General features: G+C 46.4%; 1 protein-coding gene across 3 annotated transcripts in view; it reads left to right on the top strand.

The window, feature by feature from the left end:
* The first annotated feature begins 4,655 nt into the window (after positions 1-4,655).
* Positions 4,656-23,676, top strand: part of pde4a (phosphodiesterase 4A, cAMP-specific) — a 71,491-nt gene continuing 52,470 nt past the window's right edge. Inside the window, exons 1-2 of one of the 3 annotated variants that reach the window (XM_042344744.1) lie at positions 4,656-4,764; positions 9,330-9,562. In XM_042344744.1, the coding sequence (XP_042200678.1) occupies positions 4,723-4,764; positions 9,330-9,562 (275 nt within the window). In that variant the 5' untranslated portion in view covers positions 4,656-4,722. Of the gene's footprint in view, positions 4,765-9,329; positions 9,563-19,054; positions 19,299-20,866; positions 21,364-23,676 lie in introns of those variants that run through there. The other 2 variants (XM_042344747.1, XM_042344745.1) reach the window with 2 other exon arrangements.

Genomic DNA, 23,676 nt, shown 5'->3' with positions numbered 1-23,676 from the left:
CAACTGTCACATCTCCTGAAGAGTGTAGTGCTTTGAATGACAGTGAAAAGCTGTAATGGGATTAGGCAGGAGGCGTTAATCAAGATCTGAAAATACTGTAATTTTCTGTAATTGATAGTTTTGTTGGTAGATCACACACCTGTCAGACTAATTAGCACACCTTCGCTTTCTGCATCATTTCTTCGCAGTAATAAGTGCCACATGCTCTAGACTTTAGAGAGATGCTTTTCAATCCTTCACTGAGTCGACGCAATTAGTTCCTTAAGTAAAAAAAAATGAAACTGTTTGCAATTCTTTTCAAAACGTCAGCTTGGTTCAATGAGTTGCACTCTCTCTTCTGGGTCAGATTGTTGTGGGTTCAAACCCCACACTAAAGCTCATAGTCCAGGCTGATGCTCCTGTACAGCAATAACAATAATAATAATAATCCTGGCATTTGATACAGAGCCTTATCACGTCTTCGAGACGTCTCAAAGCGCTTCACAGGATACACTGTAAAGTGAATTGACTGCATATTTTGTGGGGAAACGCGGCAGCCAATTGTATTTGATGGGGGAAGGACTGGCTTGGAGGTGTGTTACTTTGGACGAGACATTACCCTTAAATCCCATGATACTATTAGAAAAGAGAAGGGAGTTTCTCCTGATGACAAATTTCATTGACTTCAAGGCTGTTTGTGTGGCTATATTGAATGCCAGGATTATTATTCTAGTGCTTGGACATTCCTTGTGACTCCTACAGTTTCTGTAATGCGATATCAGATATGTGTACAATTCCCAGAGTCCTGCTTTCAACAGCTTCTCGATATGGAAACTGCTGCAATTGAGTTGCTTCCCCTCTTTGCCCATCTCAAAATCACACCAGAGGACTTTCTTATTTGACCGAATCTTCGTTCACCTCCCCTCTCTTTCCAGCTTGGGTCAAACCAGACTACTGTTAAGTGCTCCGAGTTGCTACCCATGTGAAGGGCGCTATATAAATGCTGTTAGTCTGTTGGTGGTGGCGTGAGGTGTAGGTTGAGCCGTAAACCCAGATTTAAAAATCAGGAGAAAATATATTCTTAATGAAATGCAGGGCTTGAAGGGCTAACGGCTGAACCCCACGTAAGCTATATTTTTGCGCTTTCCTTTTGTGGCGAAACAGACACTGAGGTTCTGATCCATGATGGAATAATTCTTTCACCTGCTGGTCAGACTGCGGGAGCTGAGGCCACGTACTGTATCTGACAGATTGCTCACATCTTAAAGAATCGTGTTGGCTGGCCTGATTGCAGTAACAGTTTGAACTAGAGTGACTCAGATGCTGCAGTTCTTTTTGCATTTATTTAAGGATTACACCGCTCCCTCTCATCACTTTACATTGCTCCCCTCTGTCTGATGACACTGGCTCGTGCTCAGTTCTGGGCATCTCTCAGTACCTTACTCTTAATGATAATTCAGTGTGCGAGCTCAGCCAGCTGTTCAACTGGAGGAGGCAGAGAGAGAGAGAGAGAGAGAAAGAGGGCTATCAAAGTTGATCTCGATCTTGACTCACCCAACACCGCTATGCATCGACTTTCTAGCAGACGTCACTAGAGAGGAGGCACGATGGAGATACATACTATGGGGCTGAATCTAGTACAGTAAGCGGGGTGGGGGAGGGGGTGTTGGATGGGATTGTAATAATATAATAATCCTTGCATTTGATATAGCATTTTATCACGGCTTTTGAGAAGTCTCAAAGTGCTTCGTAGGATATACTGTAAAGTGAATTGACTATATTTTGTGGGCGAGACTACAATGGAGGGGTATGATGGGCTGTATCTGTTGGCAGAGATATGACGGGGTTGTGTCTAATCTGAAGCTGTGTCTGGTATGGAGCAATGTCTATGAGTGATTATTAATTCATCCACCACTTTAGTTCTTCCTCTAAGACTTAGGATCCATCTTTAGGGAAGTAGGCAGCTCTCCATTTCCTCTCTGCTAGTCACTTCTCTGAGATTTAATATAAATCAGCACTGTAATGAAGTAAGCAAAGCCGCAGTTTGTATCCTTTTATTAATTGTGCAGTGTAAGCTGAGCGCTCTTTTTTAGAATGATTTGCAGCCATCCCAACAGGGCAGTTACAGAAATCTATTGGTAATCATAAAGGAGCAGTCTGGTGTATCAGTTACAAATGGAAATCAATTGACAAGGAAGTTTTAATTCTTATCTACAGGTCTCTGCGCTCACTTGTATAAGAGTCCTGTGTTACCTGTATGATATGTTCAGGATCATGAAGAGGTTTGATGAGGCAATGAGAGAAAACACTTGTTTGCACTGGTCTGTTTATCAGCATTTGGGGGCATTCATTTTAAGATTTTTACTAAAAACACTAAGGGAAAGTTTTTATACAGAGCGTTATTAGGACACGTGATCAAAACACTGATTGAAGCAGAATTTGAAAAGGAATTGGATAAATATTTTAAGAGGAAACATCATTGGAAATTTTGCTTAATCCACATGCCTGTTTACCACGTAGTAGTAGGAACCCGGTTAGTCAATTGGCGGATTGCTTTTCCGGGGGTAATAATCCCTCCAAATAATAGTAATAATTTGGTCACTCAATCCATGACTGTTTGTGGGACACTGCTGTGCACAATTGGCTGCTGCGTTTCGCCCACAAAATATAGTCAATTCACTTTACAATACTGTGAAGCGCTTTGAGACGTCTCAATAACGTGATAAGCGCGATGTCCAATTCAAGGATTGTTATTATTATTATAGTGTACTGTTGAGAGGAAAGTTTAAATTGAACGTGGAGTCCAAAGCAAACTGCATTGGGGGAAGTAGGGTTTGGAGAGTGGAGGTATGTCATGCCATGGCATGGCCTGTAACAGAGTGGGCTCGATGGGCAATTCACCACCTTCTGTTCCTAAATTCATGTATAAAACCCCTTGAACACCAAACATCATGGAGGTGCTGAGAATCAGCGTGTGATTAAAGCTTGGATTGAGAAGATGGGAGCGGGGGCTGCTGCTGCTCAGACTTGGACGAGTCACTTGGGAGGGGATGAGTTTTATGTGGCTTGACGGGGATGTGTTTTTTTCTGAACCGTTCTTGGCATCTCCCTCACTGTCTGTCAGCGTGTCAGCCGAGCAGAGGATCTCCCCCCAGAGACACGCGTACCTTCCCTCCCAGAACACTCCCAGGGCTTCTTATCCCTTTCACAAAAAAAATTCAGTGCGGTTGCCATGGCTACGCTCCTCAAGGCAGTGTAATAGTGCTATTCCTTTCTCGAATCAATGAGATTTTTTTTCCCACAGTGTATGAAAGCAAAGCTTCAGCTCAAGAATTTCCCTCTGTAATGGGTCTCATCCACTCCTTTCTCGTGGCAGGTAATACATTGGAATCAATTGGAATCAGTTAATCAATAACAAAATTAAATTGAGATTAGTGCTTCACCGAACCAACTGCTACAGCAATGATTGATGTGGTGCTGCAAACTCGCGTCATCTTGCTGTTCCAACGTGTTCCGCAGAGCACAGCCCTCGCTGCAACAAGAAACAAACTAGCATCTCATTTTCTTTCTTGGTTCATTAAAATGCTCATAGACACATGTTAGAGAACTTGATAGTGACATATTGCTTATTGTGTCAGTCATGAAGTGAATAAGTGATCAATGTGTACAACTGTTGGCCAGGTTGCTAGGAGAAACATCCACTTTTCCAATTGTATCGCAAGATCTTTAACCGATACCCGAACAAGCAGATAGGCCTCAGGTTAACGACTTATCAGAATGACTGCACCTTCAATAATGTGCTGATACTAGGCTTATATTAGAACAACTTGCATTTATACAGCGCCTTTCATGTAAAAGAAGAGTCTCAAAGTACTTTATGGAAGGAGGCCAGTCGAAAATTATGGAGGGGAATGTGGCAGCCAGTCTATGCCAGCGGCATCCTACTAACAATGAGATGAGCAACCAATTACTTTGAATTTTGGGGGTGAACTTGGAGCGGCATAGGGGAGACTCCATTCAGCGTCCCACCGAAATAGCGTACTGCACCTTAAAGTAAGATCGTTGATTACTGTGGAATTCAGTATTTTGGCATCATTGTCCAGTAGGTATGTGAAATCACTCCCTACTAACCCCAAACAAATTGGGAATGAACTACTGGAGCTGACACAAATCTTTTCTTTCTACATTTAAATTGAAGGGTTTTCACAGTGTTGGTGAACAGTGTATGTGAAAGACCCATTGCCTACTTAAACCAGAGCAAATACTCTGCCCTCCCCCCCCGCCCCCACCCAAACATACACACATCGCCGTGTCTGCTTACAAATACAGTCACAACAGTTGATGGCAATTACCTGAGAAGCGTTTTCAGGTAATAGGCACCAAATCAAATTAAATGCAAAGCTTATTTGAATTAGTATTATGTTGTTGTGCTGCCCCTTGCTGGTTGTCATTTGTTTTTGCAATGGTTTTATGTGGTCCCAGTCGTGCCACCGTCTTCAATAACCTTTCCTTTTTCTTTCCAGGTAGAAAACGAAATCCCGAGACGGGATTCCCTGCCCGCCACGACATCCCTCTGAAGCTTCTAGCGATGAGTCGCGGCTAAATATTCTTGGAGCTGTAACGGGGCCAGTGATCACCTCCGTCGGTACCTGGGACACCCGGGTGTTCGCAGCCGTGGCTGAGCTTTAGGTGCAGTAACCTCCCCTTCGTCATCGGACCGGACTGGGCGGCTTCTCTCTCACAATGAAGAAGAGTAGAAGTGTCCTGGCTGTAAATGTAGAGGAAGTGAGTACATAACAATGCTGAGTGGTGTGTTTTTCTGTTTGTGTCACAGGTACAGATTGCAGTTGGGTGCTTTCAGCCTTCAAATCAAAATAAAAATAAATTTGGTCGCTCAATCCACGACTGTTAGTGGGACTCTACTGTGCACGATTGGCTTCCGCGTTTCGCCCACAAAATATACAGTCAATTCACTTTACCGTATATTCTGTGAAGTGTTTGAGATGTCTCAAAGACGTGATAAGGCGCTATATCAACTGCAAGGATTGTTACTATTATTAAATCGATGAGGCTACTGTGACATCCATCCCCTGAGTCTCTGTAAAATCCCTCCACCTGGCATGCTCACCCTCTCTTTTTGACCATGCTTTCAGTCACCTCCCTCTCTTACCTCCATGTTTCTCACTTTGCTCAGCGATCCACACCAGCCCAGTGCTTTGTGAGGTTTTCCTCAGTGAAAGGTTATAATAATAATCCTTGCATTTGATACAGCGCTTTTCACGTTTTCTCGACATCTCAAAGCGCTTCACAGAACACACTGTAAAGTGAATTGACTGTATATTTGTGGGCGAACGCGGCAGCCAATTGCGCACAGCAATGTCCCACAAACAGTCGAGGATTGAAAATGACCAATTTATTATTGTTTTGGGTTTTGGAGGGATTATTATTAGGCTCTGTGTGGAGTAAGGAAACTTGCCCGAGGTTTCGCCCTCTGCCTGGAATTGAACTCAGGTCTCTCACTTGCAAAGCGAGTGCTCTAACCTCTGAGCTATATCACTCCACAAATTGGACTCCACAGGTTCTATAGGAATCCAAGTTGCTGTTGTGTTTCAAACAGAATACAATGGGTTTTAGCCCCATTGGGATTTAAGTGCTGGGACAGGAACGATCAGGATAATGTATCATTTTGGGGGGGTTGGGGGGGCACTGATAACGTGTTGAAGGGAATCCTGATTCAACACTGTTCTAAAGGTTATGACGTGTAATTTAGACTCGGGCTACTATATTTCTGAATAGTGAAAAACTTCAGTCTTAATGTTATGTTATGGGATGTCCTCCCGACGTGAAAGGCGCAATACAAATGTAATTTTGTTGTTATTGTTGTATGTTCAAAATGGTGGAGTCAGAGTGCCCTCAAGTGGCAGAATAGTGGAAGCGGACCTGGCACTTTATTTTTTATTTTATTCCGCTGGCCGTGATTTGGTTAGTAATATAATTATGAAGTTTAATACAGTATACTGAATTATCTCACAGAGCTTCACAAGGAATTAAAGTTTAGTTGCTGTATATTTGTAGCCAAACATAGAAGCAATTTACACACAACAAAATCCCACATACACTCATGAGGTGAATTACCAGTTTATCTGGAGGGTTGGTAGCTAGGACTCCAGCGTCACGGTTCATTAATGTCCACCCAAATAGGCAGAGAGAACGACTGGAGTGTCAGTGTAGACTTTGAGCTCAAATTCCCATTGTGGGGCTTGAACATACAACCTTCCAACTCGGAGACAAGAGTGCTGCCCACTGAGAGAAGCTGATACATATCAGGAATGAATTAATGAACTCTGGTTGGGGGCAGGTACTCTAATTACTGTGCAGGAAGCACGCGCCGGAGTTGATCCCTACCCGTTGCACACGCACTGTTAGTTAACGATTTGTCAGTTTACTAATGAAAGGCTGAGGTTCATTACCCTCAGGCGGCTGGGGGTGTACCAGGTTTCGCTTGTAATTCTCGCATCGAAGCTCATGTCACATTCCTTAATGAGCTAAGGTCACTCTCCATCTAATTAGCTTTGCTTGAATTGCAACGAGTCTTTCTCCAGGGTGCTCTCTGCAGTGAAAGCATGCTTGTAGCCTGTTTGCTGGCGTTTCCTGCAGGTGTTGGTTAAAGAGTTGTGTCTGATGAACAATGTAGTCCACTGAAGCTCCAATGCATTTCCTGCGGAGTAGCAGGAAATAGGGCTGTACCCGCATCCTATACGTTAGGAACCGTAAGCTACTCTCCCTAATGGAAAATTCCAATGGGAGAGGGCAGAAGCCTGAAAAGTCTCATGGTCTCAGCCTTAAAAGCCATTGTCCGAAAATAATAATAATCCTTGCACTTGATATACCGCCTTATCATGTCTTCTAGACATCTCAAAGCACTTCACAAAATATACTGTAAATTGGAGTGACTGTGTTTTGTGGGCGAAACACGGAAGCATAGCAGTATCTCACAAACAGTCGTGGAGTGAGTGACTAAATTGTTATTTTTATAAAATGCAAGATTGTAAGGAATTCTAGAAATTGGTTGTAATCTGTCTGAGTTTGGAAACTGGCTTCCTTTCAAGAATCACTGAAACTGCCTTCCAAATTAAGGCTGAATTTAAGATTTTTGCCGAATTTGCCCAATTGAACGATTCCCTACTGTGGATTTCACCCACCCTTTCCCCGATCCCCTCAAAGAATGTTCCCACATAGAATTTTATACAGAAGGAAGCCACTCAGCCCATTGTGCCTGTGCCGCTCTATGTCTGTGACGCCTCATATCCCCCACACAGATATACACGCACACGCACACACACACTGACACGCATGTTATATTTTTCCTCTTCACATATTTGTCTAATTCCTTTTCAAAAGTTATTATGAATTCTGCTTCAACCCGTGTTTTTGTTAGGGAATTCCATGTTCTAATAGATCCGTGTGCATGTGCATGTGTGAAACAAATTCTCCTAACCTCTCCCTTATAATGATGGGAAATTTATGTGATCAGGCCACATAATATTATTATCAACAACAACAGTTACAATTATAGAGCGCCTTTCACGTTGGGAGGACGTCCCAAAGAGCTGAAATCCCCAGCAGCACACACACCATTGCATCCTACAGTCTCGGTCTGTTCCTGTCCCTAGAACCTCCCACACCAATATTAAAAAATAAATTAATGTTCTTCATTTCTAATGAAAGTGATGATGTGTTTTATTTGTGTGACCGTCCACCTAAAGGCGAGCATATTCGATCAATTGTTTCTGTAAACCATCTGCTACTGTTGCAGCTTAAAATTAGATTTTTTCTAATGTGAGTAGTGAAATAAGATGGATTGAATGTGACAGATTTATTTATCTGCACTGAACAAATGATTAAAAGATATTTAGTGGCAAAACAACTCTTAAAAAAATAAATGTCATTGTGATTAACAGCACCAGAGCCTCAAAATATCATTCCCGGTCTTCTGTCCTAGTTGCAGCATATTACAACATTGAGCCTGGGTTTATTATTATAATATTATACAGTCGTGGTCTCAGTCTGATCCAGTTGATAACACTCACTCTCATAGGCTGTGGGTTTGAGTCCTTCGTCAGAGCTTTAAGCTCATAGTCCACACTGATATTTGAGCTCAGGACTGGGGGGTGCTAAGTTGATAGAGGCATCATTTTGTGGATGAGAAGGTAAACCAATGTCCCTTCTGCCTGTTCAGTTGGACTTTAAAGATTCCACAACACCATTGGAAAAGAGAAGGGAGTTCCTCATGGTGTCTTGGCCAACCATCCTCCTAATAACTTAAGTCATCGTGAGACTATTTATGGGACACTGTTTTGCCCAACATCGCTGCCACATTCGCCTACAAACATACTTGACAATAATTATTTTGACATGCTTTGAGATGTTCCAACATCACTGACACTTTATCGAGTGTAAGCTCTTTCCTCTTTCAGGGCTGGTATGAACCTGCTGTTCAGCTGACAGGGCGGGGGAGAAATGGAGGGGGAAAAAAACTGCAAAGGAATGACAATATTAAATATATTTGTGCATTGCACCATGAAATTGAGGATTGGTTTCTGCATTGAAAGATATAGTGTGGTTCCACAAAGTGCACAACTCCCACTCACACACCGGGGCAGACCCATTATCTGGGAAACTTCACTCTACACTGTCTTCCAATGATTGCCTGGGCTTTTGTTTGCCTTGTGCTATACAAATGTAATTTTGTTGTTGTTGTTGCTGCTGAGGGTGGGATTTGATAGCTTGTTGATGCCGTTTCCTTGCTTGAATTGACTCGGTGTGCAGAAATATTCGGGTGTGAAATTGAGTAAGTGCTGGCGAGGGCCTCTGGGAGCTCAGCTACGGAAATGCTATTATGTTTTCTTTTAGTTGGCTTTTTCTGTCACTTTATACTGAACCAAATGAACAGTTTATCAGTAAATCGTGCTATCAGTGTGGCTGGACAACTTTCCTCAGCATTGGGGGTTGGTTCCAACGGTGCAAACTTGGTAAACTCTTACATGTGTTTCTAATGTATTGTGTGCCAGCAAATGGTGTGTGTCGGGAAGTGGAGGAAGACACTGTTCTTCCTGGGAGTAGCATCCAAATCTCACAGGGCAAGTCAGCGGGCAAAGACCTCCTGTGGAAGCCTGAGGTAGGAGCTCCCCACTCTACAGGTCATCCTTTGTTGGCTGTTACAGCAAATGTTTCTAAGTGGTCATTGGCTGCAGACAGCAGCAGAAAGGACATTCTCAGCTTTATTCAATGTGAGTATGTGTGACATTTTTACATGTTTTGATGGCTTTTGTTTTCCATTTCTCTTCCAGAAGAGCAAGGACACGCTGGAGCCAGGCCGCTACAGCAGGTCCTACACCTCCAGCAGTTCCCTGGGTGTGGACGTACGTCGAGGCCGCCGCTGCTTTGCCGGGACTCTGCAGGTTCCCCAGTGGAGATCCAGGTCCAGATCTCCAGAGCCAGGCTATTTTCAGCGACCAACGACTCTGCCACTGCACATTCCTCCCCGGATAGCCATCACACAGGCAGATCAAGACCCCAACAGGTAAGAGGGAGATTGTCACAGTGAGCTCCCATGTCCTTGCATTGTTGTCCAGCCTCAGGACAAAAGTTCAATTTTTCTGAGTCTTTTAGGAGATAATATCTGGGGAAACAGTGTATAGTTTGGGACACGACATGTGCATCCGACTGCCAGGATGGCGGAACAGGATGGAACTCGGTCTTGTTTCAGCATTTCCTTATGTTCTTATTGTCTTATGAGTCTGAAATCTTTCCGTTCACTCAACCTGCCTGAGTGCATGTGTAGGGAGGAGAGAGAATTAATATAGAGCCTCTCGTGGAATGTTACAAGACTGACACAGGCCTATATCCACATCAGGTCTGCAATGGTGTTTCCTCCATGTGAGCCACCTAATCAAATTCCTCTTTTGCTTGTTGCCTACCTCCTTAAATATTCCTCCTCTTCAAGCATCTACTGTATCTAATTCTCCTTTAAAGAATTGAGGCTCTCGCCTTCCAATTACAGTTTGTAGCAAAGAAGTCACAATTCATACCCACAGTTTGCTCGTGAATCTGAAATCCACTGAGCCTTTGTTGGTACTGTCTGTGAATGGACTGAGTTCCACTGGGTGTCAGCAATGAGCTGCTGTGTGTGGTGATCAGTGCCGCCTTTGCTCAGCAAGGAGATTCATGGCAGGAGGCAGCCAGCTGGTCCACAACATTGGCTGCAGGGAATTGTCCTGTCGAGTTGCTGCACTGAGAATTAGATTGCTGTTTAAATGTTACTCTGAGCTGGTTATTCACACTGACAGGGTTTGGGTCTCATTTGGGTTGTAAACCAGGAGGGGTGAGGCTATCATTTCAGTGTAAGACCTTGAGTAAGCCTCATCCTAGAAGACAATGTTAATGTGTGACCCTGGACAGTGAATGTGGGCCAGCTGTTTATCTGTGGGAAACACGGCATTTGTGCTTTGCACTTCCAATTGTCAAACCTACAGTGTTAACATTTCATTGTTCACTCATGAGGAGAAAGGCACAGAGTGCGAGTTCAGTGAATATGATTTACTTGGATTATTTGAATGGCATTTGACAAAGGTCCATACGTTAGCCTTTTAAAATAGATTCAAATTTACGGAGTTAATGGTAAATCAGGCAGTTGATATGTTTCTGCTTATTGAAGGCATTTGAAAATCAGTTGAAAAATGCTTTTTTAGCCTTGTATAAATCACTGGCAAGGCCATATTTGGAATACTTGGTGCAGTTTCGAGCAAACTACCTTCAAAAGGATATTGAAGCATTGGACAGGTTTCAGAGATGAGCTAAGGAGGATGTGTTGGCTAAGACTGTATAAGGAGAGACTCCCAGAAAGTAATTTGCATTTATATAGTGTCTTTCATGGTTATTTTACCTAAACTGTGAGATCAGAGGCATGGGGGAAGGGGGAAAAGATGTCTGTGGACGTGGGGTTGGTTAAATATTTGGAGGCCTTCGTCCCAGCCTGCGACACTGTTTTGTTTTAAAAGTTAAGGTGGTGACGGATTGTCGAAAACATAAATCTAAATTTGGAAGTTGTTTTTCCGCAGTTCTCAAAAAGAAGTGGCTTCCAAATTAAGAATGAATTAAAGGCATTCTCTACAATATGGCATGATTTTACATGTTAAAACTAATTGGTGTGATGGACTAAGATGAGATTGCAATTTGACATTCTGGGGTACTTCTGAACACAGTTACCAGGTGGTGAATATTTGTATTTATTAAAGGATCAGCTTTCTTTAATTGCTGTTGTTGGTGTTAGAACTCCCAACACTGTAATTCTGCTGAATTAAAAAGTATATAATTGATCATTTTCTCTTTATAAAATGTAATTTCAAGCAGAGCAGCTCTCCTGGTTGTGGCTGCCAGCTGCGCCTGGACTGACGTTTGAATGTAGGTGGGTTGATTGGACTGAAAAGCCTGCTGGGTTCCAGGCTGCAATCGTCGATCAGACCTGAACAATAATAGAAGCAATTTAGTTAGGAGTTTACTTGTTACGCTTGCTCTGGAGAAAGGAAAATTCAATTAATTAGAAGTAATGTTTCGCCAGGTTTCGCCCACAAAATATATAGTCAATTCACTTTATGGTATATTTTGTGAAGCACTTTGAGACGTCTTGAAGCTGTGATAAAGCAGTATATCAAATGCAAGGATTATGATTATTATGTTATATTTACTCAGTATCAGCATGGCTCAACTCGACTCCTATCTCTGGGTTCAAGCCCCACATAGAGACTTAGCTCACAGCCCAGCAAGATACTCCACCTTTATTGGGCAAGCAATGCCTTGTCAAAGGCACCAGAATTCAGATGAGAGGTTAAACTGAAGTCCCATGTGGCAGTTTAGCTAAACATTAAACATTACTGGAAAAGAGAAGTGAGTTTCTCCCAATCGCCTGGCCGGAAGTGCTCCCGATTAATTGTTCTTGTTTGTGGCACCTTTTGCATTGCGCAAAATAACTGTAGCTGCTACATTTTCTGACAAAAATTACAGCACCTGACAGTAATTACAGTGAAACGCTTTAAGCCATTTTAACGTTATAGGCTCTGTAAATATGCAAATTGTTCTTCTTTCCTGCATTCATTGGAGACATTGATTTTGATGTGATAGGTGCTGTAGAAATGTATGTCATTATTGTTCCCTCCGATCCTTGCATTAGCAGGAGGCCAGTCCTTTGTAATTACTCCAACACATGTGGGTGAAAAATTATCCAAGTTAGACTGTGGAGATGGACTGTGAGACTGATATTAAGCAATGCAGTAGTTCACCAAGCGTTTAGTTGGACCAAACAGAACACATATATGCTGCGTCCAACAACAACAACAATTTACATTTGTACAGCGCCTTTCACGTCAGGTGGATGGCGCTGAACAGTCAGGGATTTGGACCCAAGCTGCGGGTTTGGGATCAGGAGGGCAGGGAGGATAAATGGATAGGAGGATAGCTTGAAGGCACGGTCGAAGAGGAGGATTCTTGAGACATGCCTTGGATCTTTATAGAGCAATATTTTCAGATTTCACAGCAAGACAGGAGGGCATGGGTTCAGGGTTATGAAGGACAAATTCAGAACAGATACTGTCAAGAAATGGCTTTTTATTGAGAATGCTTGACACCAGCTGTAATGTGAAAGGATAGAATGATGAGATTAAATTGGCTACCTTCATCTGAACCTCTCTTGTAATGTTTTGATTTGGTACGGTAGCATTGCCTGGACCTGATGAGAGGGACCGCCTTAGTTGCTGAAAATAAAATTGGCCACACACTCCAGCTCCTCCCTGCTCCCTCACCATATAAATCGACATTCGTAATAGTGACTTCTACTTAAACTCATTCTTTCCCAGGGCCTCAAGACTGTGGAACTCTTCCCTCCCCACCCGCATACCTTTTACTCTTCCTTTTACTCTTCCTTTCCTCCTACACTCGACGTGCTATTAAAATGAAGCCTAGAATTATCTAAGCACAACTTTGTGATTTCGCTCCTCTTCTCTCCTACTCTTTTCACCCTGGCTGGTGTCAAAAGACTCTCAATAAAAAAAACACTTGTTCTTTTATGACATAATTTGTGTACGTCACTGTGCTGGAGCTTCCTCCCAGCTATCTACAGTTCTATTTATAATTCCTTTCAGTTCAAGCCACCTCAGTGCAGTCAGGGGAGAGGAAAAAATAGTGCCATATCTCTGTAGCCTTGAGTCCTGTCTTCTGTCTGTGTCTTATTAGAACAGATTAACATAGTAGATTTGTGTTTGCAGCATCCAACTAAACAGCATTAAGTACTCCCTAGTTTATTTCCTGGGAGACGTTACATTATGTAAATCTTTAACACATTCATTGCGCACCACTGCTGTAATCCAGGACTCAACAGCCCTGATCACCTTTGCACAACAAGAGGGGATGGGTGACCTGAGATGCCACTTATTCAGCCTGTTAGACCATTCACTTATTTTGCTTCTTTGATGCTTACATTTGTTGAATTTTTAAAAAAAATAAAAAATTACATTTGATTTCCAGTCGAGATTTTTGTTTGAACCTGACTCTGAAACTCCATTTGCTTCAAAGCCCTGGTGGCCAAGTATACCGCTGAATTGTAATCGGATTAAACCTGGTTAGATTTCCATAGGGAGTGGTGGTGAACAATCAAAAGATACTTGAGCTGGGAAGAAAATTAGAAACTGCACAAAATCAGAGAGGCGGGGTGGGCAGTCATCAGTCACATGGACACAGGTACGTGAAGAGACGCTGTGAAGCCCCAATTTGGAGGAAAAGCGCAGGGAATGGGGAGTTAGAAGCTTTCAATGGATGTTCCTTTCACAACACTTCACTGCAGGATTTGTTGATGGCTTTGACCATGAGATAACGCACTGGTAGGCGTACTGGTATTTAAGGAGCAGTTTGTGGTCAGAGTAGCAATGGAACAATGTGAATCGAGTTGCTTAAAGATCATAAGACACCAAAGAGAAGAGAGCAAGAGTCCGAGAAGAGATTAGTGCCTAAGTGGCGAGACGTGGAAAATTTCAAAGCTTATTGAAAACAAATAGCATCAGAGCAGCACAGAGTGCAGCTGTTTCAATTCCTTCCTTCAATTACAGCCCAGCATCTCTGTTCAGAAATAGATTGAGGTCAGCAACTCAAGTGCATTTAAGAAAAGTCCAGTCAACCTTAATAGCTGAAAGGTTGGTCATGTCTAAGACGTTTCTTGGGTGTTCCTTTGAGGATAGAACATGAAAGAAGAATGTGGCTGAGATTCATTGGTGTTCAGGCAATGTTTGAGAAGGGCCGGCTTGGGAACTTGGCAAGAACATAACCTCAGGAGATACAAGAGGAGATGGGAATAGTCTAATTCTCTGGCTAAATGGGAAGCAGCAATTCTGATCATCCAGTGAAGGTTTCCTCATCTTCCCTCAGCCTGCCCGTTGGTTGTAGATTGTTGCTTTGTCAGAGGTGCCATTGTTCAGAGAAGAGGTTAGACCCGAGGTCTTGTCTGCCTTCCCTTCAGGACTGCCTTACCCTCTCGGAAAAGAGCAGTGAGTTTCTCCTGGTGCTTTTCATTGAGCAAGAACGGACAGCAGAGGTGTCTGAGGATGTTGACCAAACGCACGAGAGAGTCAAAGAAAGAGAAAGCTTTGGAAGATTTGGCAAATGCTTCATCCAGAGATGAGTTAGTTTGTAAATTCCTTGCACCCAACAGAGTGAATTCATTCTCTGCTGAGAATTGGACCGATTCATTAGTCAGGAGTAGGTTTTTTTTTCATCTGATGTTGTACTGATGTGAAAACAGATTGTACCCTTCCCCCAAATTATATCAGCAACTAGCACCTGCCATGGCTTATCTACTTACTGGGGACCCACAGCAGTTATTTTTTTGTCTGTTATTTGGGAGTTTTTATTTGAATTAGAAATAATTAGAAACCGAATTAGAAAATGACAAAACACATTTTTGAAAAGCAGGTTTTATGTGATGTAACGGGGAATGTCTGGCTCGCGGGGGACAGGTTTCCTGATCTGGTTTGGGATCAGCTACTCGAGGCTACGTATAGTGTTGCTTATTGACCCCACCAACAGTGCACCCTGACAGACTGGCAGCGCTGCTCCTGTACACTCGCTCCTCGGGGGCCTACTGTGATGGACGGTGGTTGGTTATTCACGATGAGGCCAATGCAGTGCGCGAAATGGTTGTCACGTTTGCCTACCAAAAGATACGAAACTTAATTACCGCGAAAGTGTTTGAGATGCTTTTAGGTGCTATAAAAATGGGCATTCTTTACTCATCCATAAGAGAGAGCAGGAGCAAAGCTTGGCCCCTCCAGAGAGAGAGGGAGAGAGAGTGCACTCCAGACTTGGCAAATGGAAAATAGATGCATGTGGAACTCTTGTTTCGGAGACTCTTAGGCACAGTGATGGATTTCCACGCGTGTCAGCTAAGTCTAAAGCCACTGTGCGCGGTGTTACTGTATGTTAATACCTACTATTCTCACACACTGCTTTTTGAGAGGTTACAGCTAATAAAGGGGTATAATAGAAAAGCTCATTTTTCTGGTGATTAGTTGCATTTTCCTTCAAGCTGATACTCTTACGGGATCTAACCATAAAACAATAACATATCAGATGGTGCAGTTCATTTCAGAAGCCTGAAATATCCTTATTCGCAATTGATTAATTAAACTAATGAAGGCATCAGCGCACGACTGAAAAATGCGCCATTTAATCCACAGACAGGCAAAGTGAGTGCTGGGTCCACAATAGTGCAGCTTCATTTAAATTCATTTCATGAGCAGATTGTTAAGCTTCTCCCGTTATTGTAGTGAATTCATTGTGTTCCGCTCACTGAATGGAAGAGGCTGTGTCTTCAGTGTGGGCTGTGAGAAGCGACTGCAGTGATGTGTACACTCACGTCAGCAGGACCTTGTGGGGTGGCACACACACACATATACACACACACACACATATACACACACACACATACACACACACACATATACACACACACACATACACATAAACATACACACACATATACACACACACACACATATACACACACATATACACACACATATACACACACACACAACACAACACACATACACACAACACACATACACACACACACATACACACACATACACACACACACACATACACACACATATATACACACATACACACACACATACACACACATATACAAACACACATACACACACATATACACACATACACACACACATATACACACACATACACAGACACACATACACACACACATACACAGACACATATACACACACACACACACACACAGAGACGAGCCACTCGGCTCAGCACATCTGCAGTGGGGGTGGTGGGGGGGGGGGTGGGGGGGGTTAACCCTTACATTAGAAGTTTTCCTCCACTTCAGACCCCTAATCCAATCCCACTCTCCTGCCTTCCCTTCGAGCAGCTGCTGACATGTCCCCCTTTTTTAAAAAAAAGAGTTGACAGACGGCTTCCACTGGAGTTCGGGTGACCGATAACCCCAACACTTCTGTCCCCCTCTGTATAAGGATTTTTGCACGAGTGCGCTCCCCAAACTCGGGACATCTCCCCCCAGCCCCGGGTGCCGGGAGGCTCGGCCTGGCCTCGGCCAGTGGCACTCTCTGGCTCTGGAGCAGAAGATCGCTCCATGTCCGGCCCTGGGACTCAGCGAATCTACTCCTGACCCGCAGTCCCACTTTGAGAAGGAAGCCTTCCCGATGTGAATAGCACTGCTGTACAGTATTATTATTATTATTATTATTATTATTACCCTCGCTATCCCTGTTGCCTCCCCCCCCCCCCCCCCCCCCCTGCAGCTTAGGCTTTAGGGAAATCAAACAGAGTGGAGATGTAGAGAGAAATCTCCTTTCTTCTCACAAGAGGTGGGGGTGGGGTGGGGGGGTGGGGGGTGGGGGTGGGGGTGGGGGGGGGGTGGGGGTGGGGGGGGTGGGGGGGGGACAGCGGGAGCGTTCTGAAAAAAAACAGGGAAGCGAGTGAATCAAATCATTGCAACACCGACTCAGTTTACAGCTGTCAAAAGAGCGAGTTCGGTGCTAAAGCGCAGCTCGGACTGTGCCTGTGTGACTGTGACAGAGAGCGCTGGAGAGTACAGCAGAGACTCTCCCCAGGAGACAGGGACACACACACACACACACAGGGGGAGAGAGAGGAGAGAGAGAGAGACTTCCAAGCATTGAGGAATGAAAGCTTCGTGAAAATGTACCGTCTCCTGGAGACAACCACCGTCCGCATCCGACACAGAGGGAGACCGGCAATAAAGCAGAGGTGACATCTGTAAATTACTGGGAATATATATATATATATATAGGTGTGTGTGTGTGTGTGTGTACGTGGGACGGGGAAGAGGCGGATTTATATATATATATATATATATGTATATAAAGCTCAAATAAAAACAGTGGCTGAAATAATGGATGTGGGGGAACACGGAGCTGAAAAGAACGAGAAGGGTCGGTTAGAAAGTTGACAGTCGGTTTGGAGGCTGTGGTGGGGACAGGAAGACTGTTTGCATTTCCTCGACACTGCAGTCGTGTGTGTGTGTGTGGTGCTGTGCTGTGCTGTGTGTGGTGCTGTGCTGTGTGTGGTGCTGTGTGTGGTGCTGTGCTGTGTGTGGTGCTGTGTGTGGTGCTGTGCTGTGTGTGGTACTGTGTTGTGCTGTGTGTGGTGCTGTGTGTGGTGCTGTGTTGTGCTGTGTGTGGTGCTGTGTGTGGTGCTGTGCTGTGTGTGGTGCTGTGTTGTGCTGTGTGTGGTGCTGTGTGTGGTGCTGTGCTGTGTGTGGTGCTGTGTTGTGCTGTGTTGTGCTGTGTGTGGTGCTGTGCTGTGCTGTGTGTGGTGCTGTGCTGTGTGTGGTGCTGTGTGTGGTGCTGTGTTGTGCTGTGTGTTGTGCTGTGTGTGTGTGCTGTGCTGTGTGTGTGGTGCTGTGTGTGGTGCTGTGCTGTGTGTGGTGCTGTGTTGTGCTGTGTGTGGTGCTGTGTGTGGTGCTGTGCTGTGTGTGGTGCTGTGTTGTGCTGTGTGTGGTGCTGTGTTGTGCTGTGTGTGGTGCTGTGCTGTGTGTGGTGCTGTGTTGTGCTGTGTGTGGTGCTGTGTTGTGTGTGGTGCTGTGTTGTGTGTGGTGCTGTGCTGTGTGTGGTGCTGTGTTGTGCTGTGTGTGGTGCTGTGTTGTGCTGTGTTGTGTGTGGTGCTGTGTTGTGCTGTGTGTGGTGTTGTGCTGTGTGTGGTGCTGTGTTGTGTGTGGTGGTGCTGTGTGTGGGTGTGTGCTGTGTGTGTGTGCTGTGTTGTGCTGTGTGTGGTGCTGTGTTGTGCTGTGTGTGGTGCTGTGCTGTGTGTGTGCTGTGTGCTGTGTGTGGTGCTGTGTGTGTGTGGTGCTGTGTGTGGTGCTGTGCTGTGTGTGGTGCTGTGTGTGTGTGGTGCTGTGTTGTGCTGTGTGTGGTGCTGTGTGTGGTGTGTGTGGTGTGTGTGGTGCTGTGTGTGGTGCTGTGTGTGGTGTGTGTGTGCTGTGTGTGGTGTGTGTGGTGCTGTGTGTGGTGCTGTGTGTGGTGTGTGTGGTGCTGTGTGTGGGGGTGTGTGTGGTGCTGTGTGTGTGGTGCTGTGTGTGGTGCTGTGCTGTGTGTGGTGCTGTGTTGTGCTGTGTGTGGTGCTGTGTTGTGCTGTGCTGTGTGTGGTGCTGTGCTGTGTGTGGTGCTGTGCTGTGTGTGGTGCTGTGTGTGGTGCTGTGTTGTGCTGTGTTGTGCTGTGTGTGGTGCTGTGTTGTGCTGTGTGTGTGCTGTGCTGTGTGTGCTGTGTGTGGTGCTGTGTGTGGTGCTGTGTGTGGTGCTGTGTGTGGTGCTGTGTTGTGCTGTGTGTGGTGCTGTGTTGTGCTGTGTGTGGTGCTCTGTGTTGTGCTGTGTTGTGCTGTGTGTGGTGCTGTGCTGTGTGTGGTGCTGTGTTGTGCTGTGTGTGGTGCTGTGTTGTGCTGTGTGTGGTGCTGTGTGTGGTGCTGTGTTGTGCTGTGCTGTGTGTGGTGCTGTGTGTGTGACTTGTGGAGTAAAAAGAGTGAGCGGTTTCGACACCGGCAAAAAAAATAGCTGTGCTGCTGGACTGAGAAGCTGGAGAGAGAGAGAGAGAGAAAAGAGAGAGGAAGAGAGAGAGAAAAGAGAAGAAGAGAGAGAGAGAGAGAAGAGGAGAAAAAAAAAAGCTCCCAGGAATAGATCTGCACATCAGATGGAAATACAATCGCTGTAAGGGGATCGTTTGGTGGTCGGAAATACTGGCAGGAGAGAGGGGGGGAGAGAGGGAGAGAGAGGGGGGGGAGAGGGATAGAGAGGGAGGGGGGGAGAGAGGGATGGGGGGGAGAGAGGGGAGAGAGGGAGGGGGGAGAGGGAGGTTTGAGCTGCAGAGCAAACACAGCGACTGTGTGATAAAACAGGGTCTGTTAAGGTTTGTAAATATTCCCTCTTCTTTCTCCCCCCCCCCCCCCCCCCCCCCCCCACCCCCACCCCCCACCCTCTCCCTCCCTCTCCCCCCCCAAAAAAAAAACAACCCCTAACCACTTTATAAGAAGAGAGGAAAGGAGATCGGGGAGGATTTAGCTGTGAAGTACTCCAGGAGAAGGGTTACTCACCGGCAGGAAGGAATTTGCTATCTGGAAGCAGGAATTCACCCCCCCCCCCCCACCAACCTCACCACCCCCCCCCCCCCACCCCCTCACACCAACCCCCCCACCCCCCCCCCACCAACCCTCACCCCCCCCCCAACCCTCACACCAACCCCCACCCCCACCCCTCACACCCCCCCCCCCCCCCCCAATCCGTGCAGTTGATGGGATAAATCTCCGTGTGGTTGTTTAAGGACGGGGGGGGGGAGGGGGGGTGTGGGGGACTCGTCGGTCCCACTCCCTCTCCCACCGCCTGAGATGTGAGTTGCAGTCGGGATTCCTGTGCGTATGGGGAGAGGAGGGAGCGCCGCCAGCGGACCCCCACCCCGAGAGAGAGCAGCCCCCCACCCCGAGAGAGAGCAGCCCCCCACCCCGAGAGAGAGCAGCCCTTCGCCGGCCAAGGAGCACAGGGGCTGCGTAATGAGGAGACCGAGAGTCCCAGACAGGGCGAGCCGACAGCCCGCACAGCCAGACCCCAACGCCTTGTGACAGAACCCTGCATGATCTGACCACCCCCCCCCACCCCAGGGCTTCAGCCCCTCTCACTGACCCCAGCCCACACCCCCCCCCACTGACCCCACCTCCATCCCCCCACTGACCCCAGCCCACACCCCCCCACTGACCCACCCCCATCGCCCCACTGACCCCAGCCCACACCCCCCCCACTGACCCCAGCCCACACACCCCCACTGACCCCACCTCCCCTCACTGACCCCAGCCCACACCCCCCACTGACCCCAGCCCACACCCCCCCACTGACCCAGCCCATCCCCCCACTGACCCCAGCCCCATCCCCCCCCACTGACCCCAGCCCCATCCCCCCCACTGACCCTAGCCCCATCCCCCACTGACCCAGCCCACACCCCCCCACTGACCCCAGCCCACCCCCCCACTGACCCCAGCCCACACCCCTACTGACCCCAGCCCACCCCCCCCACTGACCCCACCTCCCCTCACTGACCCCAGCCCCATCCCCCCTACTGACCCCAGCCCCATCCCCCCCACTGACCCCAGCCCCATCCCCCCCACTGACCCCAGCCCCATCCCCCCCACTGACCCCAGCCCCATCCCCCCACTGACCCCAGCCCCATCCCCCCCATTTACCCCACCTCCCCTCACTGACCCCAGCCCATCCCCCCCCCCCACTGACCTCACCCTCACTGATTCTTGCCCAGAGCTCCAGCCCCCTCACTGACCCCTCCTCATAGACTCTCCCCCACCCCTCACTGCCCTCCTCCCTTCACTGATCCAACCTAGGGCTGCATTTGGAACTTCCTTGTGGCTGCAGCTGCAGCAAGTGCTCTGGCCAATTGGTTCCAGCCGGGGTCTATCTGTCTCCTTCTGAGTGACTGCCTTAGGTCTAGACATTCTCCAAGAACCATGGAAGTTCCTCGGTGCTCAAAGAAGAGCTTGTCTCTAACCCTGCCTCTTCCTGTTCCCCGAGAGGGACAGGCAACCCTGAAACCACCCCAGCACCTCTGGAGGCAGCCCCGGACTCCCATCAAGATCAAACACCGAGGCTACTCGGACACGGACCGCCATGTTCACCGGCAAATGGAGAGGTCTAATGCCGTGGACACGAGCGACCGACCCGGGCTGAAGAAATCCCGGATGTCTTGGCCCTCCTCGCTGCAGGGATCGATCAGGCGGTAGGAGCTGCTTTCATTTCTATATCCATGGACATTCGTTCTATAATGATTAGTCAGGAACATTTCAGCATTTCAGGCATAATGCTGTCTGTCTGTCTGCACACAGCAAATCTCACGCTTGGGCTATTTATTAGCATTTTGTACACAGCCTGCGGTGGTCTAATCATTCCCCTTCCATCGCGAATTTACTGAGCTTTGAGATTGGATACTTCCTGTTGTACGTTTTCAATTCACACTTCCCTCCCTTATTCGGGAGGTGAATATATATATTTTTATAATTAACATATATATATATATAAAACAGTATGTAGAAAAGTTATTCTCAGAGTTCATTTCTCAGCTTAAATCCACGACTGTTTGTGGGACACCGCTGTGAGCAATTGGCTGCCGCGTTTCACTCACAAAATTTACAGTCATTACACTTTGCAATATATTCTGTGAGGCACTTTGAGGCGTCTCAAAGACATGATAAGGCGCTGCATAAAATGCAAGGATTATTATCAATAATGTGGATTTTGCACATCACAAGAATGGAACACTTCTTCACTCAGAGGGTAGTGAATTTATGGAATTCTCTACCCCAGAAGGCTGTAGATGCTCAGTCCTTGAACATATTCAAGACTGAGATTGATAGATTTGTAAAGCATTAAGGGATATGGGGATAGAGGGGCCAAATGGCCTACTCCTGCTCCTAATTCCTATGTTCCTATGGAATCAGGGCAGTGTTGTTGCAGAGTTGGCCTTTGTTTACAATGCCATGGGAATGGCATTGGGTCACTTGGCCCTTGATGACCGATTTGCTTTTCTCCACTCACCCATTTCAACATGGTGCTCATTAAAACCCCTTGAAGAGCTCACGGGTGCCAAGTCTCTCCGTCAGCATCTCAATGTGTAATAATAATCCTTGCATCTGATGTAGTACTTTATCCCATCGATACATCATTTTATATGTAAAGTAACCATGTTTTGTAGGCGAACGCAGCAACCAATTTGCTTACATCAGTGTCCCACAAACAGCAATGAAGTGAAGGAATATTTTTTTTATTGGAGTGGGGGAAGGGAATTGTTGTCCAGGACACTGAGAGAAACTCTCTTCTCTTCATTGAGTGAGTGCCATGCTATCTTTAATGTTCACCTGGACAGGCCATGGGTACTCGGTTTAATTTGGATTCCTGCTTTGTCGGCCTCCCCAACTCCTCCCGCCACAGGCTGCAGATCATCCAGAAGTTTGCAGCCCATGTCCTCTCCCGCACCGGCCTCCGCCACCCTATCACCCCCATCCTCGCCCGACTCCACTGGCTTCCCATCACACAGAGGATACAGTTCAAGATCCTGGCCCTCACCTCCATGGCCTTGCTCCCCCCTACCTCTGCGACCTACTAACCCCATAACAACCTGCTTGTTCCCTGTGCTCAGCGGACTCTGGGCTGCTTCATGTCCCCTATTTCGCCCATCCCACCATTGGCGAGCGGGCCTTTTGCCACTCTGCCCCCACCCTCTGGAACTCCACCTCGCCACCTCCCTTGCCTCCTTCACAAGACCCTCCTCTTCAACCTTGCTTTCGGTCACCCTTCTTCCCCCCCCCAGCTCTCCACCCTCTCCAATCCCGACCCTGACTCCCAGCTCGAGTCCAAAACACTGATTGTCCAGCACCTTGGGACGTCCTCCCGACTGCTTTTACGTGAAAGGTGCTGTACGTACACATGTAATTTTGTTGTGGTTGTTGTTGTAATTTAATGACTTTATACTAAAGGCGACACCTCTGGCATTGCAGGGATGGGTGAAGCACTCTTGAACCATTGCATTGGAGTGTCAGCATAGACCATGAGCTCAAAGCCTTGATTTGGAGCTAAAACTGACAACTCCAGAGGCAAGAGTAAACCAAGCTGATGTCCGAGTGAGGTTTAACTGAAATAATTACACCTTGTTTCTTAAATTGCACACCAGTGCACAGTTTGTGCTGCAACTTTATTTTCTATTTTCTGAAGAGTATTAAACCCAACTGTTTTTCTCATTGAAGTGAATGCCACCCCTTAAATCAGATTAATGGCCACAGTGCCACCTGTGTTATTGAATAATCTCCTCGGGATGCTTCTCTGGAAAATGGACCTCAGAGAGCCATCAAACAAAGCTCGGAGTAAAATCAAGTACTATACAGTACAATTCAGCAAAGTTAGCATCCAACCAGCTGAAAAGCACATCGTTCTCTCTGAAATTCGCTGCTTGACTGCTTTTACGTGCTGTTGAACAAAAGGAAGCATGTAGAAATATATTAATTACAATCGCGGCGAAAATCTTGTATGTTCTGCTGAA

This window comes from Callorhinchus milii, unplaced genomic scaffold (assembly GCF_018977255.1).
Source record: "Callorhinchus milii isolate IMCB2004 unplaced genomic scaffold, IMCB_Cmil_1.0 Scaffold29, whole genome shotgun sequence".
Taxonomy (NCBI): domain Eukaryota; kingdom Metazoa; phylum Chordata; class Chondrichthyes; order Chimaeriformes; family Callorhinchidae; genus Callorhinchus; species Callorhinchus milii.
This window is presented reverse-complemented; position numbering and strand designations above follow the sequence as displayed.